Source organism: Macrotis lagotis, chromosome X (genome assembly GCF_037893015.1).
Source record: "Macrotis lagotis isolate mMagLag1 chromosome X, bilby.v1.9.chrom.fasta, whole genome shotgun sequence".
In the NCBI taxonomy this organism is placed as follows: Eukaryota; Metazoa; Chordata; class Mammalia; order Peramelemorphia; family Peramelidae; genus Macrotis; species Macrotis lagotis.
The window spans coordinates 111057016-111082958 of NC_133666.1; the positions used below are offsets into that span (position 1 = coordinate 111057016).

Here is a 25943-nt window from a genome sequence, read left to right on the forward strand (position 1 = left end):
TTCCCTTTGATTTGAACTTAAATATCAACAAATATGAAAATTTCAATATTATCAACTGTGAAGTAGTGTACTTGTTCTACAGCCCTTCCCAACAATTACCATTCTCCTTTTTTTGCCACTTGATGAACCCATAACAGAACTAATATTTTTTTCATTTGATTTTCTCTTAGTAATTTGGAGCATTTTTTCAGGTGACTGTTGATAACTTGCATTTCTTTTATAAAATTTTTGCTCTTATTGAGGATATTACTTTTTAAACCTGAGAATAGGGGAAAAAAATATACTTCTTTCAACTTAATTTCTCCAGTGACCTCTCTTTGGTAAAAACAACAGTACCCTGTTGTCAAAAATCCAACATGAAATCTATAAATTGGGAGGTATTATGATTTTTGTTGCATCTAGAATTAGAAATTTCTTCCGGAGTTATTTGCACTTTGAGATTCTTAGGTCATTTGACCTTAAAGGTACCTAGGAGATAATTCAGTTCATTCCCTTCTTTTTACAGTTTAAGAAACAAACTCAAAGAAGAGAAATTGCCCAAGGACCCCAGTTTTATTGATTCCAATATTTTTCTTTTGCACCATGCAATCTTATGGTATTGATTGTATTCTCTTTTAATCCTTTTTTTTTTGTATCTCCTTGGTGGGATATTTGATATTGTATTATTTGTCTATATATTAATTTTAAGATTAGATTAATAATTTAGTTGAAATTAGGATTCTTCCTTCTGAGTGTAAGATGCTATGAGGAATGAAAGAATTTTTGTTTTTAATGTTTTATTTTATACATATAAGAAATTATGCAATTGAGCAATGTCTTTTGCGTGATGGGTTCTCCCCTAATGTTTTTTCATAAGTGAATCTCTGGTAAAAGTGTTTCTTTTTACTACAGACATTCCATTTGGCAAATGATACATTATATATCACTTTATTGTTTTGAGGAATGTTCTACTTTGCCTTTAGCAAATTTATCACAGTAATATGTGGCTCTTTAGTGTAGCTCTTGGTTGATGTGAAACCATTGGTAAGTTACATAATTATTCTGATCCTCAGTTTCCTCACCCATAGAATTGAGGGTTTTGTAACCTAGTTCTGAGTTCTTTCTAGTTAAGACTTATTTGTTCATTAATTGCAGATTGTTTTCTTACCTAATTGTAAGTTCCCGTTGGCATAGTTTCTAAAATTATTGTTTAAAAATTAGTCACTCTGCTCAGAGGCTTAAAAATATCAGTAAATTCAAGTTTAAGTAAATTTTTAGCCTAATGATAAATTCAATTTAGGGGAAATGAGCCTGAATTAGATGTTTGCTCTCAATAAATATGCTTTGTTGTTATCCATTGTTAGATGGTATTGGGAGGTTATGTGGCATAAAATACAACCTCATAAGTGAATACTACATTTTATCAGTTTAGCCCAGAAAGTGTTGATGAGGAGTAAAATATAATTTGATTTTTTTGTTTATTAGTCATGTCAGTTATTCATTGTGAATATTTTTGTGAGATTAAGACTGGAATCATATTTTGTTGTTTTACTTGAAAATAAAAAAGATCTTCAAGATAAATTGTGTTGATTTTTCTACATACATTTAAAGATTGAGAGTATTTATTTCTAACAGTATATTTTGTTCTTTAGTATTTGTGATCCTTTCAATTTTCTTTTCAAGGTACCAGAGAAGGACAGACACGTCTGATCAAAGATGGGGAGAAAGTTGAAGCTTATCAGTGGAGTGTTAGTGAAGGAAGGTGGTTGAAGATTGGTGATGTTGTTGGCTCATCTGGAGCTAATCAGCAAACTTCTGGAAGAGTTTTATATGAAGGGAAGGTATGTTAACCACTGTTTTATTACTGAATTTTAGGAACTTGGAAGTTATCTCTCACCTAGCTTACTTGAGGAGCCTGTATAGATTCCTGGGGGTGTGGGTTTTTTAAAAATGTTAAAGAAGCAAACATTTTTTTAAGAAATATTTTACTTATATTTTCCAGTTACATGCAAAGGTCATTTAATATTTGCATCCTTTTGCAAGCTTTTGAGTTCTGCCTCCCTCCCTTTCCCCATGGCAGCAAGCAATCATATAGGTTGTATGTGTACAATCATGTTTAGCATAATTTCATAGTAGTCATATTATGAAAGAGGAATTAGAACTAAGGGGGAAACATAAAAAAGAAAGATAAGACATAAAAGAAACATTAAAAAGTTAATATAATTAAGAAGCAAACATTTTATTCTATTTTTTCTCTCAAATTTTCTGACATAGATCTTATTTCTTTCTAGATATAGAAATTTTAGCTACCTTTTATCTAATTTTAATTCAGGGATCTCAACATTTTTGTAGTAAGGACATCCAGTGTCCTTCATGAGAAGTTAACATTTAAATCAGGGAGTGTGGAGGTGGTCATCAGGTTGTCCTCCCGAAGGTTAATATTTAGAATGACAGAATCACTTGATCATGGTCAGCATGTTGTTGAGGACTCCTTCCTTTGAGTTTTAGGAGAGTACAAAAAAAGAGGGTGGTTAGGGAGGTAGAGGGAAAATATATAGATGTAACAAACAGTTAAGAGGGTTAAGCTGGTTTTTTTCTGTGTACATTAGGATGGAAGGATATCATTTCTGTATAAGCACAATGAGAATTACCACCTGTGACTTCTATTATGAGAAAGAAAGATATGGAACTGTTGAATTTATCAAAATTATGATTCTTTGGTCTGATTATTAGTTTAGTTTTATTTTGACTGGCAATATAGACTATTATATAAATATGCTTTCATATCATTGAGCATTTGCTTTATTTCGGATGTTTCTTAGCTTTTATTTGTGCATATTTCCTATTGTAAAGAATAAACCTGTGGACGAATTTTAGTTTTGAGAGGCACTGCTATATAAATATTTGCTTTTAAGAGACAATTGGTGCAGTGCTGGACCTGAAATCAGACATTTTTAGCTTTGTGTCTAGACAAATTACTTAACCTGTTTGCTTCTCCCAGGGTTGTGAGAGTCAAATTAGAGAATATTTATAAAGCTTTTTACAAATATTAAGACAGTATACAAATAATAGTTATTATTTTTTCAAGCCTGTTGATTAGTCTAGTACATGATAATTGTCATTAAGGAGATCTGGGTGCAAACCCTGCCTTTGATATTTATTAGTTGTGTGACTCAGAGGGAAATTACAATAACTCTGTTACTCTTGTCCATAGAATGGGGAAAAAATTTTTTTAAGTAATTACTTTATAGGGTGGGAAATGAGATAACCTATGTAAAGCACTTTGCAAACTTTGAAGTGTATGTAAATGTCTGTTACTAGTAATATGATGAACTTGTATTCATACTGACTTTAAAAATCAGAAATATAACGTACTGGATAAAAATGCTAATGCACCTTGATATTTAAAAAAACCTGTTCAGATAACTTATTTTCATACTTGCCTTTTTTTGCGTAACATTAAAAAACTGTCAAGTCATTTCCCCTTTCTATTTATTTTTAAAGGAATTTGATTATGTTTTTACCATTGATGTCAATGAAAGTGGGCCTTCCTATAAGTTGCCATATAATACCAGTGATGATCCTTGGTTGACAGCATACAACTTTTTGCAGAAGAATGACCTAAATCCCATGTTTTTGGATCAAGTAGCCAAATTTATTATAGATAACACAAAAGGCCAGACATTAGGACATGTAAACACTGACTTTTCAGATCCATTTACAGGTAAGTTATCCCTTTTATTAGTAATAGTTGGCTTTTTTTTTTCAATGGAGGAAGAAATAGGTTTCTTTTCTTTGACCTGTTTAAAGATATAACAAATTATTTTTAAAACTTTAGCTTTACATCATGGGTGATAAATATGTGATTTTGTAATAATGAATATAAAGTTCTATTGTATAAATGTCATATAGAAATAGCTGCTCAACTACATCTAGGTCATCTAGAATTTATTTTAAAAATTTCTTCAAAGTGATATTGTTTCAGATCATCATCTCAAATGTTTTTTAGTGTTTTTTTTTTTTTGCAAGGCAATGGAGTTAAGTGGCTTGCCCAAGGCCACACAGGTAGGTGATTATTAAGTGTCTGAGGCCAGATTTGAACTCAGGTACTCCTGACTCCAGGGCCACCTAGAGCCCCCCTATTATCTCAAATTTAAAAAAGTTTTGAAAATGAAATTCCTTGAATTTGTAGTAAAACCTCAGAAATGAAAATTTTGAAATGGAGTTCTTCTATAAAACATTTTAAGATGTCTATTGTCTAGCAAAGCTAGAATTAGGCACAAGCAGATAAAATAGAATGGACTTTTAATTCTACAAGTTTTTAAGTCATTATTTTAGAATTCTGCTTGAAATTTCCCATGGAGATCCTGTTCTCTCAGTGATGATTAGACTCTTTGAGGAGATGTCTGTTTAATGTATGATGTAAGTGAATTTCACTAATTATTAACTTCAGTAATAATATCAGCCTGAGTTTTAGGTCCCAGGTAAAGATCATGTGATATAGGAAAAAGAGGAAGAGAAATGAATTTTTCTCATCCTGAATGCAAAGGTTTTTATGTGAGTATAGTTCGTTTATTTATTTATTTTAATTAAAGATTTTATTTACTTTGGGTTTACAATTCCCCCCCATCTTACTTCCCTCCCCCCCAGAAAACAATTTGTCAGTCTCTACACTGTTTCCATGTTGTACATTGATCCAAATTGAGTGTGATGAGTGAGAAATCATATCCTTAAGGAAGAAACATAAAGTCTAAGAGATAACAAGATCAGACAATAGATATGTTTTTTTCCCTAAATTAAAGGTAATAGTCCTTGAACTTTGTTCAAATCCATGGTTGTTTATCTGGATATAGATGGTATTCTCCATTGTGGAAAGCCCAAAATTGTCCCTGATTGTTGCACTGATGAAATGAGCATGTCCATCAAAGTTGATCATCATCCCCATGTTGCTATTCAGGTATACAGTGTTTTTCTGGTTCTGCTCATCTCACTTAGCATCAGTTCATGCAAATCCCTCCAGGCTTCCCTGAATTCTCTTTAATAGAACAATAGTGTTCCTTGACATACATATACCACAGTTTGCTAAGCCATTCCCCAATTGAAGGACATTCACTTAATTTCCAATTCTTTGCCACCATAAACAGGGCTGCTATGAATATTTTTGTACAAGTGATGCTTTTACCCTTTTACATCATCATATGAGTGTAGTTTTGTTTAAATTTTCCTCATTTCTTTCTGCATTCCTTTGCTAACCTCAAACTTCTTAATACTATCTTTCCCAGGCCCATAAGAGCAATATTCTACTTACATTTCATTAAAGCTCTCCCTATGGAATCCTACTGAGGTCTGCTTCCCAGATTTCTTTCTTGGTCCAAATTTCTCTCTTTTCTACAGTTAAAATTTCAAATTTCCTAAGTATTATCTTAGGTGCCATGGATACAGTCCAATTAAAGTAATTCATATTTATATGTATTCCTTTAGTGTTGTTACTTGCATTTCTAAGAAAAAAAGATACTTGTTATTCTGTCTTGGTAGAATTTTACATGGTTAGTCATAGGAGTCAGGAAGACCTAGGTTTGAGCCCTTTTTTTTTGGCACCTCTTGGATCATCTGGTGAAGTCACTTAACCATTTAGTGCTTTAGGCAGCTTTCTTAATACTTAAGTTGAAGAACAGGTGCTGACTTTCATTAGAAGAGGGAATTTCTTTATCTGGTAGTTTAACCCCATATAAATGAAATCATAGGTTCAATCCTTGTCCTTTCCATTTTGGGCTAATCTTTTCTCAGATTCCCCAAGATCAGTTTTTCATAGCTGCTTCTACCTCTGAACAAACAAAATTCTTGAAAAGCTTCAAACTCTAAAATGGATATAGGTGTGGGGAAGGGGGGGGGGAAGAGTAGGAGAGTTATATTACTCTTATATTCCCTAATGTGCCACCTTAGTAAATAAGCCTTTCTAAAAATGATGTAAGACTGACTGACCAAATGATTCTCAGCAGATAGATGTGGGAGAAGAGAATATCGCAGTGAAATTAAAGAATCCCTACCCCTCCTAAAAAAAAAAATCCCCCCCCCCCCAGGACAGTTAGTTGGTGCAGTGGAGAGCACTGGAGTCAGGAGGACCTGAGTTAAAGTGTGGCCTTAGACATTTGATAATTGCCTAGTAGTGTGATCTCAGGCAAGTCTTTTAACCCACTGCCTTGCTACCCCTGCCCCAAAAGAATCCCCCACTGAAAGTGTGATAACTAAGCTGTGGGAACATACATGTGAGCTCTGAACTTCTTTATCCAAACTTTTCTTCCCATTGATGAATCAGAGCCCAGAGTTGTCAGAGGGGTGCCAAGTCACCCCAGGTTAACAGAGGTATCACCACCCCGTCTTAAATAATATTTATAAAGCCATAAATACAGTAGTGGACAATGCTTCTAGTGCTATCAGTTTGAATTTCTCCCAAGATTATCAGAGCATGGTTATTTATAATCGGAAATTAATTTTAATTCTATTTTAATCTGTTTTGAAACTTTTGAACTTTATCTTAATTTGATTAAAAAGAAAGCAATAAAGATTGTCCTAAGAATTGAAGAAGTTGGTACTTTTTCAGCCCTGGTGCTTTTTACATCAAGCTTTGCTATGAAGCATTGACAGGGTATAAAGGCACTTGGGTATTGTCTGCATGCAATAAAAATTGCTTTATACCTAAAATTCTCATTTAGTTCTTTTCACTTGTAAAATTATTTTCTGTAGTTATGTATCTTTTGTTTGGGGGATGAACAGTGATTCAGTAAATATTGTAGTACCTACTCTGTGAAGAACACTGTATACAATATAAAAAATGATTTATAACTCTATACTTACTTTCAGGATGCTGAGCAAGATTGTTTAGTTTCCTTATTTTTATCTTTTAACTCCTATCTTTTACTAAATAAATAGATCATGGAAAAACATTACAGATTAGAATTCTGTAACTTTATTAATTTGCTTGATGATAACAAGGCTTCATTTTTGTTTTTAAAAAGGTGGTGGTCGTTATGTTCCAGGTTCTTCTTCTGGATCAGACATGTTAGCTGCTGCAGATCCTTTTACAGGTAAAGGGCAGGTTTGTTGATATTTTATCCCTGGGTATATAATACTTTTTTCTTTAAGAAATTTTGGGGAAATTATCTATTCATATAGCTCTAAAATATATTTTCTAATATTGATCTCTCATCTCCTTTTTCTTCTATTTCTTGGTTTCTGCTAGATCCTTTTATTGGTTATGCCACTGACACCTAAACCAACATATTATGAGAATTCATTCCTTTCTCCAACAAACCTTACCCCATTTCTATTACCCCATTCTCCATTACCTCTCATTCTCTTTTCTATTGCCTTATTATTTTTGAAGCTACTTTAGTTTTATAAACCTTGGGATCATTTTTGATTCATTTTTCTTATTTCAAGAAGCAGTCCATTAAAAAAATCAACAAACACTTATTAAGTACTCAATATACCAGGTACTATGCTAAGAATTGGGGTTACAAAGAAAGCACAAAAATAAGTCTTTAAATTCTTCCTTTGTCAGAATTAGACATATTTCAGTCTTTTTGCTAGCTCCTGTTTGACCTTTAAATCAGCATTTTTATCTTAAAATTCATCATATGTACAACTACAAGTATTATCCTATCTTCGCAGCCAATCATGTCCAGTAATTTATTCACAATACTGCTCAAATTCCATTTCGTACTGGAAGCATTTCAATAGTAACTTTTCTCCAGTCAGCAGTTCGGTTAAAAAACCACTTACTTATTGGTCACTCATCTGATTTCTCAATCTTTTGTAAATGTAATTAAGAAGTAAAATGATATACAAAGTGGATGTTTCCACCTTCAGGATTTATTTACAGTTAAAATACATTTCTATTTTAAATAGTGCTAGGAAATCCATGTTGGATAAAATCATGGCTACATTGAAATATTCAAGCATTTGTATATTGTATGTATGTGGTTTTAAAAAAAATCATGTGAAATGAAAAAAAACAATGCTTCATAAGACAGTTTTTACTTGAAAATAAAATTTGTGAGTAGATGTTACTAATTCCAGTATTCTGTTTTAGGTTCAGGTCGTTATCTTCCTGGTTCAACAACAAACACTGGAGTACCTTCAGCTGGAGTTGACCGATTTATAGGTAAATTATTATAATATTATCAGATCTTTTAAACTTTTAAAAAATGGTTTTCAGCAATATTTTTCAAAATCAGTTCTTTTTCCTTCTTAATAAAAGATCCCACATTACCTTTTATTACTTTGCATATCAAATTCTAACTTCTTTGCTTGGTTTTTCAAGAATTTTAATAAGAAGCATCACTTTTTGTACAATATTATTTTGCCCTACTGTCAGTCAACAAGCATTTTTCAAAGTGCTTACTATCTGCCAGGCTCTCTACTAAGCACTGGAGATAAGGAGAAAGATAGTCTTCACCTTTAAAGTGTTTTAAGATGTATTAAAACAATAGGTATATATATATATTATGATAGAGTGAAAAGAAAACCGTTTTAGAGGGAAAGGTATTAGCAGCTGAGGGGATCAGGAAAATTCTCTTGCAGAAGATGGGATTTGAGCTGAATTCTGAAGGGAGTTAGGGAAATTAAGAGGCAAAGGTAAGGTGGGAGCTAAGTTTTATAGGTTTAGGAGATAGCCAATATAAAGGCATGGGATGATTTGGTTGACCACTTCACTTATTTTATGCAAGCCATTCTCATCCTAACTTCTGCTGTTCACTGTTCATCCTTTCTTCTTACTGGAGTGCCATTTTCCCTTCCTCTTTCTCTTCCTTTAGTTAAATTCTAGTGGCTCTTCTACTTCCAATCCAATATCCATCAAGCCTTCCCTGATTTTTACCAGCCCATAGCAATGATATAATTCTTTGAACTACTTAATATAATTACTAAATGTTTTTCCTTTAGCATTTTATTTTCCCCCAGTTACATGTAAAACAATTTTTAACATTTTTTAAATAATTTTTGAGTACAAAATTTATTCCATTCTCTCTTCCCCTCCATTCCTCTCCATTCAGGAGGCAAGCAATTTGATATAGATTAGAATGTGTAATCGTGCAAAACATTTCCTTAATAATCATATTGTGAAAGAACACATAAGATACTCCCCCCAAAAAAAAAGAAACCAAGAAAAATAAAGTAAAAAAATATATGCATGTTTGTATTCAAATACCATCAGTTCTTTTTCTGGGAATGATGGCATCTTAGCTCTTCAATAAGATTTAAAAATCTTGAGGTAGGCTATTTAATTGCTGAGTCTCAATTTAGGGATTCAGTAGGTAACTGGATATTAGGAAAAGAAAAGCTGACAACATTATTAAGTATCTACTGTGTGCAGAAGAACACTGCTAGGTGCTTGGGGTAATACAAAGTTTCGATTTGAAACAATCCTTGTCCTCTGATCCTTTAGATTAATATTCTAAAATACCTTTTTTTATGATAGAATAGCTACTGAAACTACTGAAGAACTAAAATGTGTGGGAAAATGCTTTTTTAAATATTAATCTTATGCATAGTTAAGTATTGTTACATTTGGAGTACCAAATTTCTGTTAAATATTTTATATCAAAGGAGAGAAAGCTTCCTTATTTTCTTCAGTTGTAGAGAGTTTTAAGTATGTTTTACTAATATCGAGTAAATATATAATTAATTAAATGGCTGGGGTCTGTGATCTCAGTGATATGAGGGTTCTCCATTTATAAATCATCAAAAAAACCTATTTCCTCATTCTAAGTGATTTTTGTCCCATGTCCACTTACTGTTTCCTGGTTAAATCCTATCTCTTCTTTTATCCTATTTTCCCATATGTAAGTTAAAAATTCCATAAAGAAATTTACTTCTTTACATCAGGACCTCTATTTTACATTGCTTGTTTTCCATAGTTTGTATTTATCTACAGCTAAAGCCAATATATAACTATATTGCTAACTTTCTCACTGGATTTTGTTTACTATGAATTATTTTGTACGTTTCATGCTATTATATGTTTTACATTATTGCTACTCTGTTGTATCTGGCATAAACATTTTTCTGTTTCCCTTTTCAATTTACAGCCTTTTAAAAAAATTACAATTGTTAAACTGGGCAAATTATTTTTACCAGACTTTGCTTTTTAGAAGGCTTCTGATTGGAGATGGAGTATATTTTATTCCCATATTTTAAGTCAAGTCCAACAATAAAAATTCTGTTCATTAACACCATCCTTTTTTTGAACAGTTTTTATTTTTTTGCTTCTCTTAAGGAAAAGTAGACAAATGTTAAAAAAAATATTATGTCCAAGTGTAAAGGATAAAAAATATAATCATATTTGAAACCACAAATTTATCACATGTAACTTATTTTTTAAAGTATATGATGAATTTTATTCATATGATTGTCAGTCAACAAGTATTTATTAAATACTTAATATGCCAGGTACTGTACTATACATTGGTGTTTCAAAGAAAGGCAAAAACAAGGTCCTTGGCCTCAAAGAACTTCCATTTTAATGGAGGACACAACAAGCAAACAATTATGTATAAGTTACATGCAGTGTTAAATAAGAGGTAATCTTAGGAGGTCAATGTTGCCAGATTTAGACTATGTGGAAATTTAAAAGAGTTGGGAAAGTAGAAAGGGGCCAGGTTATGAAGGGCTTTAAAAGCCAAATATTTGATCCTCATGGTAATAGAACAGTGAGTCATGGAATTTATTTATTTTGGGGTTGGGGATAGGTGACATGGTCAGAACTATTTTTTAGGTCTGGCAGCAGAGTGGAGAGGATAGTTTAAAATGGGGGGAGATTTGGAAGGAATTCTAACGCAAATACAGTAGTCTAGGTGTGAGGTGATAAATGCCTACAACAGGGTGTCTGTTAGCTGTGTTAGTGGGGAGAAAGGGATATAGAGGAGATGTAAAGGAAGAAATGACAAAGTTGGCAGCAAATTTGATATGTAGAACAAATGCAAATAAGGAATCTAAAATCACAATGAGTTTGCAGCCCTAGCTGATTAAGAGGATAATTTTAACTTTGACAGTATTAGGGAAACTGGAAGAGGGTAGGGCTTGGGAGGAAAGATAATGAATTTTGACCTACTATCCATATGTCTTTCTGATCTTCCTTCTGTTTTGCAGAATATGTGTTTGTGTAATGCTTCAAGAACCTGGTTTCTATTTTTGCATCACTAACTTGTAAATCACTTTCAATGACCCTATTCCCAGAATTTAAAAAGTCCCCTTTTAATTAACAAGCATAGTCAAGCAAAACAAATACACAAAATGAATAGAATTTAAAAAGGTATGTCTTGTTCTGCATAACTAATCAATTTCCTATTAAGAGTTGAGTACAGTGCTGCATCATTGGACCTCTGGATTGTAGTTCTTAAATATTTCAAAGTTTTTTTTGTTTACAATGTTGCAGTCATTTTCTAAATTGTTCTTCTGGTTCTTCTCATTTTACTGTGAATCATTTCATACAAGTCTTCCCAGATATTTTTGAATCTATCTTTTGTCATTTTGACACTTAACCACTGTCATTTCTGATTTCTGCCTTGAGTTCAGTCAGCATTTACATCTAAGATAAAAGACATTCCCTGCCCTCAAGAAATAGAAAAAATCTACTAAGATAGATTTTACTACTAAAACCTTATTATTGTCAAAAGGATCAATACTCTGATATCCGTAATAGGGCTTTTCTCATTACCATCACTCTTCTCTTTGTGAATCTTACTGGATGACTTTCTCCTGGTGGATCCATATCATCAGTCTTCATTAGAGAATATGGTTCTTTCTCTGTAGAAAGAACCATCTATCATTTACTTAGAGTTTGAAATATTCAGTGGTTCTTCTCTTTCTCTTTGTCAGATTCTTCTATCTTTTGACCTTCTGATTCATCAGGGTTTAACTCTGCTTCAGATTGTCTTTTGTTTTTACCTTTTTTGATGATCTCTTTTAAAGAACTCTTCTTTCTGATAGCATGAAAAGTATTCTCCAAGTTCCTTTACCTTTATCCTTGAGAGGTAGTCTACCTTGTACTTTGAGTGTAAATAACAACAGAAAGATTAATAAGCATTTCACTGCAAAACTGTCCTCTTCCAGGGCAGCTAGGTGGTGCAGTGGATAGAGCATTGGCCCTAAAGGCAAGAGGACCTGAGTTCAAATTTGGCCCCAGACACTTAATTATCTAGCTGTGTGACTTGGGCAAGTCACTTAATCCCATTGCTTTGCAAAAAACAAAACGAAAATGTCCTCTTCCTTCATACCTACTATGACATCCTTCATCTCTATTATTCATGTTTGTAGCTCTTTTATTCTCTCACGGTGACTATATTCAGTAAATAGTTTTTTTTCTATGCCATTTTCTACATGGAAATTAACATATTTAGACCTATTTGCTTCTGTTCAAAGAATGAACTGACTTAATTGGGCTTCATGCCAAGTTTTCTATTGACATTTTTTCCCCTTCCAGCTTTTTTTAAAAGCCATATTGCTAGTCTTCTAGCATCATTTCTCCTAATATTGTGTAATTTAAACTAGACATGTTTTGCCCATGGCCAACAAGTCTTTAGTAAAGAGATTGTATTTTGGTGGTTTAGATAGTTGGGGTTGGAGGGTCTTTTGGACTCTTTTTTACTGTTTTATCAGTTAAACATCTCTTAAGAAATTATTATAATGTTTTTACTTTTGTCCATCTCCCTTTTTCAGAAGCAACAGCTTAAAAATAGGTCAGTCTGTAGCTGCTTTAAGTTACATGTAGTGTCTTCTGATCTTTTACCATTTAAAGGTGGTGGCTTTAACTTTTGCGTTAACTATTCTGGCTGTACACTGAGCTCATTGGTAAATGACTCACATTTCAGCAGTCATTTCTTGTCTACTAAGATAGTCAACTTCATTTTTAAAATTTTGTTTGTTCTGTCAAATGTCTTTTCACTATTTTCAAAGAAAGTATTCATTATATATGTTATAAACTGCAAGCTAGAAGAATGTGAGGCTTCTTAGTAGAATGTCTTTTGAGTCTTTAAATTCTTAATTATGAAATGATTTCCAATGTAGTTTTTGCTACTCTTCCCTATGCCCACCTTCATGTTGGAGTCACCAATTATCAAGGTATGTTTTGTTGACTTAGTTTGAAGCATCTTGTCAGATTCTTTCTAGATTTTTCTTACCTCATTCCTTATCAAGTATTATGTATAAGTTGCATTTACAGAGGTCTTTTTTGGTTACATTGAGATTACTGGTAAATTGTTAGTAGACATGGAATTTGTAGATTTATATTTCTGAATATAAATGGCCTACTAACAGTTTATCAAGTATTTATTAAGTGCCTACTGTGCATGGCACTCTGATAGGAAGGCATGAGGAAGATGAAAGAAAAAGATATAGAATATACAGTTTTAAAGAACTTTCCAGTTTTCTTGAGTTAGCGGAAGCAATACACCAAGTGATAAATTGTTTTTCTGCTTTCTTGTGGTATCTTACGTTCTTGGTAATATCTACAGTGGCTTAGGAAGTCCTGCTTTCTACTTGGTACTATCCTAGAATGTTTGTCTGGTATAAGAAAAAAGTGATATAGAAGGGAAAAAATCCATAGAGGCTAGAGTTATCAGGAAAGCTGTCTTGAAAATAGAGTAGCTTTCTGCTTCACATTAATTTTATAATCTATTAATGTATTAGTTTCCTTAAAGTAGCACATTAAACAAATATCAAAAGTTTAAGCAGCTGAGTGGTTCTGATATGTTTATATTTCTCAGTTAAGTATTAGAAAATATAACTAATACATCATAATGGCAAATGTTTTCTAATTTTTACTGAATTATGAACATTTTTGAAATAGTTTTTCATTCTTTGAACAATTGAAAATTTGAGTTTTGGGAATAAAAATATTGCAATGAAAAATCTCATTAAAAATTACAATGCTTTTTTTAATAGGTAGTGGTGTCTTCCAATCAGTTCCATTTAAAACACTAAATATATATTTTCCCAAGAAGGAAGCTGTCACATTTGACCAGGCCAACCTGACACAAATACTGGGTGAGTATGGTTTTAGCATTAAATTCAGTAGGTATCATTAAGCATTTTAATTTAGACAATCTAGTAATTCTTTTATGGATTACTTATCCTCACAATAACTACTACATATTACAATTACTCTTTATAAAATAGAAGTGAGGGAACTAAGATTGATAATTTTTTATTTGAGAGCCAAGTTCTAAAGATAGACTATGGGTCACCCATCTAGCAAATGTCTTAGATGGGATCCACATTCTTACTTTTCTTGACACTAGAATCAGAGTTTTTTGTGTGTGCTACAGCAAACAATGCCTCACTACGATTAAAGAAAGTAATAACGATTGAAAACATTTACTTGCTTTTGGATTTGTTAGGGTGATATTATAGATTATTGTTATTGAAGCAAGTTTTTTGTTTTCCCCTTGGATCAAGCCTGTAGTTTCTATAGATTGGAAGTACAGAGATAGAAAGCAAAACACTTTAGAAGTTCTTGGGAAATGTCAGGTACATGAAGTTCATTCCAATAAAATGTATTCCCCTTTCTTTCCTAAGATTTTTTACTCTTTGCTAAGGGAAGGACTTCAAGGACCTTCTCTTCTAATATAAAAATTCCTGTGTATGATTTTATGACTTGTAGCTCGACTGTTATGATTAGCATGTAAAACATTTCACAGTGACTTTCTGGAACTTTATTTTGTCTATCTTCAGAGAAGCAAACTTAGATATCACTTTGGATCTCTTATTTGATTACAGTGTAAGAATCGGGTTAGACATATATTCATAGACTATATTAGAGTTGGAAGGGGTATTACAGTTACTTTTGATGCTAGATATTTCTACTTTTTAGGTTTTTGCAAGGCATATGGGGTTAAGTGTCTGAGACCAGATTTGAACCCAGGTACTCCTGACTCCAGGGCTGGTGCTTTATCCACTGCACCACCTAGCCGCCCCGATATTTCTACTTTCTAAGGCATTTAAAACTTGTTAGAGAAATTCCTAATATACAGAAGATTAATTTCCTTCCCTTAGTACATTCCCTAATATTCAATTTTCCAAGTAAATGTTAACTAGCTGATTATAAATGATGTGCCTGAGATATGTTTAAAATGAGAGCACATGTATAATCTGTATTAGATTATTCACTGTCAGTGGGTAAGGGGAGAGAAGGGAAGGAAAGAGAAAAATGTGGAGCTCAAAATCCTACAAAAAATGAAATATTGAAAACTATCTTCACATATAACTGAAAAAAAATTTTTTAAAATGATATGCCTGTGATATTAATGATTTTAGCTTTTGGTCATATCCTAGGCAAATTAAAAGAACTTAATGGAACTGCACCTGAAGAACAGAAGTTAACTGAGGATGACTTGATACTTCTTGAAAAGATACTGTCTCTAACATGTAATAGCTCTGCAGAAGGACCCACGGCTCACCAGCTTCAGACTTTGTGGAAAGCTATTAATTGGCCTGAAGGTATATTAAAAAAAACTTTTCTTTTCTTTTTTTTTTTTTTAGTTTTTGCTAGGCAATGGGGTTAAGTGGCTTGCCCAAGGCCACACAGCTAGGTAATTATTAAGTGTCTGAGGTCAGATTTGAACTCAGGTACTCCTGACTCCAGGGCCGGTGCTTTATCCACTACACCACCTAGCCTCCCCTGAGTTTTAGTAATTTTAAAAGAAAATCAGGTTTATTGATTTTCCATAAGTGACATAAGATACTTAAATTTGGGAGTCAGGGTATCTTTAAGGTAGCAAACTCTCAAGATAGGATAGATACTGAACTATGATATCTATAAGTAATATTATTTCTCAATTGGGGAAATACTTTACAATGAGAGAGAATAAAGAACTGCCCCTGGCTGCTCCCAATATAGGTTATCTCTGCAACTTACAATTTTAGAAAGTTACTTGGAACACTTGAAGGGGTTAAATGATTTGTTCAATATGTCTCAGAGGCAGGACTTGAACCTAGATATTTTTAGCTTCAAGGGCATCTCTCTATGTACTGTACTATATGATCTTTCAAGTAATTACAGTTGCATTTAAAATATGAAAAATTAAAATGACAACTTTTCAGGAATAAAGGAATTTTGTAAATAACCTATGTATATTAAGAATAAAATGTATTTTAAGAAAGGGGCTTGTGTTTATTTTTCATGGAAACAGTAATTAAGAATCATTCAACTAACAACATTTCTGTTTTCAAAATATAGATATCGTCTTTCCAGCACTTGACATTCTTCGGTTGTCAATTAGACATCCCGCTGTGAATGAGAATTTCTGCAATGAAAAAGAAGGTGCTCAATTCAGCAGTCACCTCCTCAAACTTCTGAATCCTAAAGGAAAACCAGCAAATCAATTGCTTACACTCAGGACTCTTTGCAATTGTTTTATCGGCCAGGCAGGACAGAGGCTCATGATGTCACAGAGGGAATCCTTACTATCACAAGCAATAGAACTGAAATCAGGCAGCAATAAGAACATTCATATTGCACTGGCTACGTTGACCCTGAACTACTCTGTTTGTTTACATAAAAACCATAATATTGAAGGTAAAGCTCAATGCCTGTCAGTAATCAGCACAGTCTTGGAAGTTGTACAAGACCTTGAAGCCACTTTTAGACTTCTTGTGGCTCTTGGGACACTGATCAGTGACGATTCAAATGCTGTGCAATTAGCCAAGTCTTTAGGAGTTGACTCTCAAATAAAAAAATATGGCTCAGTATCAGAACCAGCTAAAGTAAGTGAATGCTGTAGGTTTGTCCTTAATTTGCTATAATTGTTTTTACTATATGGGGACCTAAAGTTATGCCTTGATTTAGTGCTTTTTTTCTTTCATATTTTACATGACTGGATATAATTGAAAAATACTGTGGATGAAGTAAAATTTAATTAAGTTCTGTTGAATGGGAAGGAAAACAAATAAATAAAAATCAATTTTTGCACTAATTGTAAACTGCGGTACTTTCCTATATGGCTTATGGGTAGGTTTTAGAGTGTGTAAAACAAATAAACAAAGAAGTTTGGTGAAACAATCATTTGTAAAACAAATATAGTGGATGTTTTTATCACTACCCAGTCAAAGAAGAATGAAAGGACTGATTTGGGAGGGTGTGACTTGTCTGATTTTCCTTTTTACACAACAGAATTATTTATTGTTACTTTTTTGTTCTGATTCATCAATTTTCATTGATATCAATAATATTGTTTTAATTCAGGACTTAAGAGTACCATTTAAACATTTTAATTAAGTGCATTTAAAAGAATTCCTTTTAAGTACTGGATAAGGAAACATGGTATAGTGGAAAGAATACTGGCCTTGAGGTCAGGAATCCTGGGATCACATTCTTCCTTTGAAACTTGCTAAGTGATCTGGGCAAGTTTCTTAACACCGAATTCTAATTTTTTTATCTGCAACATGGGTTTGATAATATTTGAACTAGCAGGATCAAAGGTTATGAAGAAAGCACTTTGTAAACATTAAGTCAAGGAAAAATATGAGTTATTAGTAGTGACATTTGTTTTCCAAGAAAACATGGGTAGTAAATCACTTAATCTCACTATATATATATATATATATATATATATATATATATATATATATATATATATATATATATATATTAAGACAAATTTATCACCTAAAATTATTTAAGTCCTTATCCTATACTCTAGTTCATTATTAAGAGCATTTGATTCTTCTCTCTACCTACTAGTTTATTCCAAATATAAACTGAATTTTAGATGGTCATTACTAAATTTAATGGTTTAATGATGAGGTGTCAAAGAAAGGTTAAATTATACTTTCCATGCCCATCTGCATAAGCAGAGAAGCCTACATTTATATATTAGTGGAGAAAAACTTGTTTTTGGTATGTTAACTTATTTTAGTTACATCTTGCATGCATTCATTTGTACATTTTTACTACTATATAATTATATCTTTGAACTATTTGACCTGGTTGTCACAGTTTTTTAAAATTGTTTTTAAAAAGTGAGTGATGCTGTTTTTGCACCATAGCAATTTCCGAGTATTACACCCCATTGAATGTCTTAATGTTGAAAACCTGCTAAGTAAAATTAGATCAGCTTGTTCATAGTTCTATTTCATCTTTCTCTCTGGGACTGAGGTTAATTGTAGTGACCAGAGTTAGCTCTGTTTTAGTTTTAGTTTTCTCTATAGTCAGAGTGTATTTATAACAAGCTTACCTATATAAAGTTCTTTAATAGTTGTATAGCATTTTACATTCTATGTTTTATTTGAACCACATCATAATCCTTGTATTATCCAGATTTTGCAGATTAATAGTTGGTTGAATAGAATTTAAACATCTCAAAGTCCAGCACACTGTATTAAGCAGTGGAGGCAGATCCCAACCTTAAATAAACAGTCCTTGCTTTTGTGGAGCTCACAATCTAGCAGGCACATATCAAATAGAGGTACAGGGTGCTATGTAAAGTCTGTGAAGTGTAAAGTGGTGAAGAATCATAGAGACTGAGTTTGATTTTACAAGATAGGCTGGATTTCTCTGGATCTTTCTCCATAGAGAAAGCACATGTAGCAGAAACATGTCTGGGTGGGAATATGGAATTGACTGGAGTACTGAAGATGTATGTAGAGAAAAGGAGTATGAGATTAAGGCAAGGGAGATAACAGTTTTAGAAGACCTTGAATACCAAGTTAAGGAACTGAAAGTATTTGGTAGAAAACCATTGAATAGTTTTGTGCAGATAAATCATATCAGATCATTGGATAAATGAAGGATAAAGAACTTGCTTGGAAGTGTGCAGATAAATGGTATACAAATAGAAAAGACAGTCCCTTGCTTTTTTTTTTGGTTTTTTTTTTGTTTTTTTAGGTTTTTGTAAGGCAAATGGGGTTAAGTGGCTTGTCCAAGGCCACAGAGCTACATAATTATTAAATGTCTGAGACCGGATTTGAACCAGGTAAGTCTCTTGCTTTCCAAAGAGGTGAGAGTTGGGATGAAAAGTTTAGAGTTAATGAAACCTTGGGATTATCGAACTGACAAGACATGATATGGGAACAAGTTAAAAGTTTGAAACAAGATTCTGTGTAAATTGTCACTAACTGAAAATTTCAAACTTTTAAGTCAAGGGGAATAGGTTTACAAGATAAAGTTGCATTTTAATGACAGGATGTGAAGTAATACTGAAGTGTTTCTGTCTTGAGGGCCTTTGCTTTTTCTACATTAACCATTCTTTCATTATATGTATACAATGTTGTGATTAATAGTGTGAAGGTGTAAAGCTTCCAGAGGCCTTTCAAATTTTATCTAAACTTCATAAGCAAGTTAACTGGCCTAAAATAAGGTTAAATGATTTAATATAACAGCATTAATAGTGGATCCTAGATTTTAAAATCCAGATCTCCTGAGGACCTTTTTTCTTTAAATTCATAGCCAAAATGGGCATAATGTTTTAGATTGCTTAGCTTTTAAACAAGAATTTTTTTTTTTTTTGCGTTTCCCATTAAACTTTAAGATTATGTGACCGGAAAGAAGAAAAAACAACGGAGGTAGCTGATGTAGCTTGTGCTTATCTGGAACAAGAATAGGACTAGATGTCCTGTATACAAAAGCATTTATTTAGCACCTACTTTGAGCCAGGTACTATTGTTAAACTCATTACACAAAACTAGCTCCTGAAAGGAGCTCACGTTTTAGTGAGGGAGACTACAGGAAAACACTACGTACACTGCACACCTGACAAATTGGAAAGAGGGGGAGGCACTAAGGTTAAGGACTCGATAAGGCCCCTTGCAGAACGCGAGATTTTAGCTGAGACTGCAGAGAAGCTGGGACAGGATATCCTGGTATTCTAAGGATTCATTGCTTTTCTTTCTTCTTTATATTGCCCAGGTAAAATGACATTGTTTATATTGTTTATTAACCAAGCTTTAAAAAAATTTGGTTTTTTGCCTGCCCCATTTTAAACTTAAACAATTATGTGACCTGTAAAGAGAAAAATTTTGTGGGGAGGTTAGGAAAGGCTGTGTGGCGTTGAGGGCATAAAAGTGTAATTAAATCTGAAAGTTAAGGGGCCAGATTGTAAAGGACTTTTAATACAAAAATGGGTATTTTTTTATTTTTAATTCTAGAGGTGATAGGGAAACCCCGTGAGAATGGTGGTGACATATTTAGACCTACCTATTTTGTAGGGAGATGAGGCAGGAAAACAAGAAAAAGCAAAGCCCTCCTCATCCCCCCAGTAAAAAGCACCAGAGGGTCGAAACCAGCCACGCGGACGCGGACGCCGAACCACTCACGTCCTGGCTTACTGGAGACGCACTCCAGGACCGGAAGTGGCGCAAAAGCCCCGGAGATGGGGGCGGAAGTGGCGTCATGCCGCGACGCCGGAGGCTCGAGGAGAGGCTTTTGGGGTTTCTCTCCCCCAAGAACCGGGCTGGGGAGGAGCTGAGGCTTCGCGCAACCTTAACCCTCCCGGTCGAATGGTTCCCACGGAGTGGACATGATGGGGAAGAAGTCCTCGCGGGAGAAGCGACGCAAACGCGGCCGGTCGGAGACCGCGACGTCCACGGCGCCGACCCCGGCGGGCGGAGAGCGGCGGAAGCGGAGAAGCACGGACTCTAGCAGTCTCCCTCTTCCGCAGCCACAGGTGGGGCGGCCCCTCCTCCCAACTCCCCTCCTCCTGACGGCGAGCTTTGTGACGTCACAGCGAGCCGGTTGGAACGCGGGTCCGGGCCCCGGGCTCGTCTTGGGGCGCTTCCTTCCCCGGAAGTCTTTGCAGCCGCCCCCCCCATTCTCCCCCCACCCCCTTTGGAAGAGCGGGGTAGCATCTCCGGGTTCTTGTCACAGTTCCCATCTTCGCACATGTAGCGCCCCTGGCACCGACTCGCTCGCACATCTCACGCCACGCTGCCACGCTGCCACGCTGCCAGCTACCGAATGGCATTGTAGCTCCAGCGTCCCCCCGGGAGCTCATCCCACTCTCCCCGTGAGAAAACTGAGATGCGACCCTCCCCCCTTGCCCCCCACCGGTGACCTTCTGGCGTCACATAGGCAGAAAGCAACAGTCCAAAGATTTGAACCCGTTTCTTGTTTTTGTTGTTTATAAAAGAAAGATTTTATTTTGAATTTTACAATTTTTCCCCAATCTCGCTCCCCCCCCCCCCGAAGGCAGTTTGTTAATCTTTACATTGTTTCCGTGGTATACATTGATCCAAGTTGAATGTGATGAGAGAGAAATCATATCCTTCAGCAAGAAAAATAAAGTATAAGAGATAGCAAAATTACATTGTAAGGTAATGGTTTTGTTTCAAATTAAAGGTAATAGTCTTTGTTCAAACTCCATAATTCTTAACCTGGATGCAGATGGTATTCATCATAGGTACCCCAAAATTGTGCCTCATTGTTGCACCGATGGAATGAGCAAGTCCTTTAAAGTTGACCATCACCCCCATGTTGCTGTTAGGGTGTACGATGTTCTTCTGGTTCTGCTCATCTCGCTCAGCATCAGCTCATGCAAATCCTTCCAGGCTTCCCTGAATTCTCGTCCCTCCTGGTTTCTAATAGAGCAATAGTGTTCCATGACATATTAAACCAGTTTATTAAGCCATTCCCCAACTGATGGACATTCACTTGATTTCCAATTCTTTGCCACCACAAACAGGGCTGCTATGAATATTTTTGTAAAAGTAATTTTTTTACCCTTTTTCATCATCTCTTCAGGGTATAGACCCAGTAGTGCTATTGCTGGATCAAAGGATATGCACATTTTTGTTGCCTTTTGGGCATAATTCCAAATTACTCTCCAGAAAGGTTATATGTATTACACCAACGGTGCAGTAGTGTCCCAGATTTCCCATATCCCTTCCAACATTGATCATTGTCCTTTCTGGTCATATTGGCTAGTCTGAGAGATGTGAGGTGGTACCTCAGAGATGCTTTAATTTGCATTTCTCTAATAAGTAGTGATTTAGAGCAATTTTTTATATGAGTGGATCACTTTCATTTCCTCATCTGTAAATGAACTTTGCATATCCTTTGACCATTTGTCAATTGGGGAATGGCTTGGTTTTTTTTTTTTTAAATTTGACTCAGTTCTCTGTATATTTTAGAAATGAATCCTTTGTCAGAAATACTAGTTGTAAAAATTGTTAACCAATCACTACATTTCTTTTGATCTTGGTTACAGTGGTTTTGTCTGTGCAAAACGAGCCTCTTCTTTCAACCATACTATCGCTTCTTATACTTGGGTGTCTTGTATGTTTTCGGGTCATACTTAGCATAACCTCCTGCACCACGTGGCATCTCCATCTTTATTCTAAACATTGTTCACTTCAGAAATTCTCTGTTACTTATCATTATTAGGTAACAGAATTTGAATAGGCTATTGATATTAAAGCAGGATAGAATGCAGGACCTGGAGTCAAGAATGGCAACTTCCTGGGTTCAAATCAAACCTCAGAAACTAGCTGTGTGATTATGGAGAAATCACTTAACCTTATTAGTCTCAGTTTCCTCATCTGTAAAATGAACTAGAGAAGAAAATGCCAAACTACTTCATTATCTTTGCCAAGAAAATCCCAAGTGGGGTCATGAAGAGTTGGATATTGAAAGATGACTAAACAACAAAACAAACCACAGTTAAGTGACACTAAAAATCATCACAAGGCTTTCTTTCAACAGTTAAAATATAGAGGTGAAACTTAGTAACAAAATCCAAAGAGGTGTTTGATGTCTTATCTCCAAGAAACTTGATGCACATCTCTTGATTCATGTATAAATATTAATCTTAAACTTTTAGGCAGGTTTTGAAAAAAAGTCAGAAGAAATGGAAATTAATGTCTTAAGAAATTTAGCTGAGATCACTCTGAGGTACTACCTCACATCTTTAAACTTTAAGGATCTTAAACTTTTAATAAATTAACATTTTACAAAAGATAGGTTATGAGGAGTCTGGGGAAGTTGTTTATATATTCTCCAAAGAACTTTGGGAGCATCATGAAATAGTATTCAGTTCAGTATTTGTTTGCTGGTTCACATCTTTTAGAGTCCTGTTGAATACCTAAAGACAGAATGATCACAATGAAATTTCATCAAGAATCAAGGAACTGGGATGGCTAGGTGGCTCAGTGGATAGAGCACCTGCCCTGGAGTCAGGAATACCTGAGTTCAAATCTGTATTCAGACACTTAATAATTTCCTAGCTGTGTGGCCTTGGGCAAGTCACTTAACCCCTTTCCTCAGCAAAAACCTTTTTTTTTTTTTAAAAAAGGAAGCAAAGAACTGGAAGGGTTGTTAGAGGTTGGTTTTGCTTCCCCCATTTGACAGAGGGATAGGCACTTAGTCTTTCTGTGCATCAGTTTCTTGTATAGTAAAATAGGAAACTAGATGGCATGTATTAGAAGCCCCTTCTGGTTCTAACTCTAAGATTGTAAAATTGAATCTATAGACAATTTAAAACTGTTATAAAAGAACAAAATGAGAACATCAAAATAGTCTCAGAAATCGATTAGAATTTAGATTTGATATTGGTCAGTATTCAGGGTAAATATATAAAAATGTTAAGCCTTTATTTGTATTGTCAATGCCAAACATTTTAGATGCTTTCTAAGTATTTATTGAATTGTTGAATTATTTTATTTGAAATTGCTTTCTTTAATGTTACCAGTTCAGAGTGAATTTTTTAAAAAGCATTTATTAACGATTTCCCTATACACCAAAGTATGACTAAGCACTGAGGATGGATACAAATGGCTGCTTTCTCTAAGAGGAGAACCTGGGGAGTTGGTGAGGAAGGATTATATTGTTTGGAGAGTTAAATGAGATGGTGAGTGGAGCTTTGGAAGTGTAGATTGACATCATTTTTGTAGGGCCAAAGACAAAGAGTTCATTTGATTAGGATTCCAGAAGTGGAGGGAGTGGAGAAGAGTGCTAAACTTGAGCTTGGTGATGAGATTGCCTGAAAACTCAGTGAATCTTGCCTGGAGCATATCCTCAGTGTAGTCTGGAAGGAAAAAAAAAATCTTATTTTTTAAAAAATGATTTTTTTGAGTTATTACATTTAGTGCAATATAGTTTTTGTTTACAGTGGACACATACCTCTCTTTTTTTTCTCCAAGTTTCTTTTACTAGAGTGAATCAGTTCAACTCTACAAAAACCCCTACTCCCAAGTCTCTTTATTTTGTCCCCTTGCCTGAATCACCTTGCCAAAGGTGTATGTCTGGTAGATAAATCTATCATCTATATCTTCCTAGTTATGCTTTGCTAAATCCCTAGATCCATTACAAATTCATGTTATGATAATAATAGCTATCATTTATATATTTTTAAGAATTGCAAAACTCTTACAAACTTTGTTTTCATTTTGCCCTCACTACAGGCTTGGGAGAGAGGTGCTATTATTATCCTCATTTTATAGATGAGGAAACTAAGGTAAACAGGTTTAGTGACTCAGGATCATATATCTAATAAAAGTAGTTTAAGTTTAGATTTAAACTCAGGTCTTAGACCTTAAAATTAAGATTCTCAATCAGATTTGTTAGCTCCACTCACTAATGGTGATTGTTATAAGCCTTTTTTTTTTGTCTCTCCTTAAATGTTAAATGGCTTCTACTTTTGCCCCCCAAATTGAGGCCATCCAATCAAATACTTTCTCCTGTTCGATCTCAGATATCTTCTCCCACTGTCTCTGCCCTTTACTCCTAGGCCAACCATCCTTGACTATATTTTCTTCTTTTACATTAGCTCCATTATCATCTTCACTCTGTTCTTTTTTTTTTTTTGGTTTGTTTTTGCAAGGCAGTGGGGTTAAGTGACTTGCCCAAAGTCACGCAACTAGGTTATTATTGAGTTTCTGAGGCTGGATTTGAACTCAGCTCCTCCAGACTCCAGGGCCATTGCTCTATCCACTGTGCCACATAGCTATCACTCTGATCTTTCTTAACCTATCTATTGGTTTCTTCCATGCTGTATGAACCTCATTTCTTTCCCGTCCTTAAGAAACCCTTACTTAATCTTGCCATAATTATTGTCCTATATTTCTTTTCCTATTCTCAGCTAAATTTCTTAAGAAAGACATGAATTTCCTTTTCTTCTTTTTTCAAAACCTTCTGCCATCTGTCATTCCATTGAAACTACTCTCTCTAAAATTACTAGTGATTTCTAAACTGCCAAGCCTAATGTCCTTTTCTGAAATCCTCATCCTTATCTGTAGTTTTTGATCCTCTTGATCATCTTTTCTCCTGGATTTTCTCCTTCTAGTTTTCATGACACTGATCTCTCAATTCTCTTTTCTAAATTTTCTTTATTATTCTCTTTTTTGAAGCTTCATCCATGTTATAATCACTAACTTTAGATGTCCCTCATAATTCTCTCCTATTTTCTCTTCTTTCCTCTATACCTTCTCACTTGGTAATTTCATTTCCTCCTCTAGATTCATTTATCATCTCTTTGCAGATCATTCTCAGATGTTTCTAGCTTTAAACTCTCTCCTGAGCTCCATTCCTGTATCACTATTTGTCTATTGGATTACATGTTCAAAAGTTATCTCAAACTCAACAAGTCTAAAATAGAATTCTTCGGGGGCAGCTAGTGGATAGAGCACCAGCCCTGGAGTCAGGAGTACCTGAGTTCAAATCCGACTTCAGACACTTGGGCAAGCCACTTAACCCCATTGCCTTGCAAAAAAACCCCAAAAAACCCAAAACCAAATCTAACCTAAAATAGAATTCATCTTTCCCTTTACTCCCTCCCCTCTTCTGAATTTTTACTATTTCAATCAGGAGCACTCATCCTTTGAGTTATTCAGATCTACAATCTTAACTACTTATCAACTTCCCACTTCCCTCATATATTTTGAGTTAGGAAAACTTGTTTTTCCTTCCTTTCTCAAAGAAGACTGTGACATTAGGGAGGTGATGCTATGACAAGCATGTGAATTGGATTTGAGTAAGGGGT

At 34.4% G+C, this 25943-nt stretch overlaps 1 protein-coding gene across 3 annotated transcripts in view; it reads left to right on the top strand.

Moving 5' to 3' along the window:
• The window catches only part of PLAA (phospholipase A2 activating protein), a 112196-nt gene that overhangs the window by 21575 nt on the left and 64678 nt on the right, over nt 1–25943 (top strand). For all 3 annotated transcript variants that reach the window (XM_074200237.1, XM_074200238.1, XM_074200239.1), the window contains exons 8-14: nt 1663–1820; nt 3484–3703; nt 6996–7064; nt 8072–8143; nt 13921–14022; nt 15310–15474; nt 16214–16740. In XM_074200237.1, the coding sequence (XP_074056338.1) occupies nt 1663–1820; nt 3484–3703; nt 6996–7064; nt 8072–8143; nt 13921–14022; nt 15310–15474; nt 16214–16740 (1313 nt within the window). The remainder of the gene's footprint in view (nt 1–1662; nt 1821–3483; nt 3704–6995; nt 7065–8071; nt 8144–13920; nt 14023–15309; nt 15475–16213; nt 16741–25943) is intronic.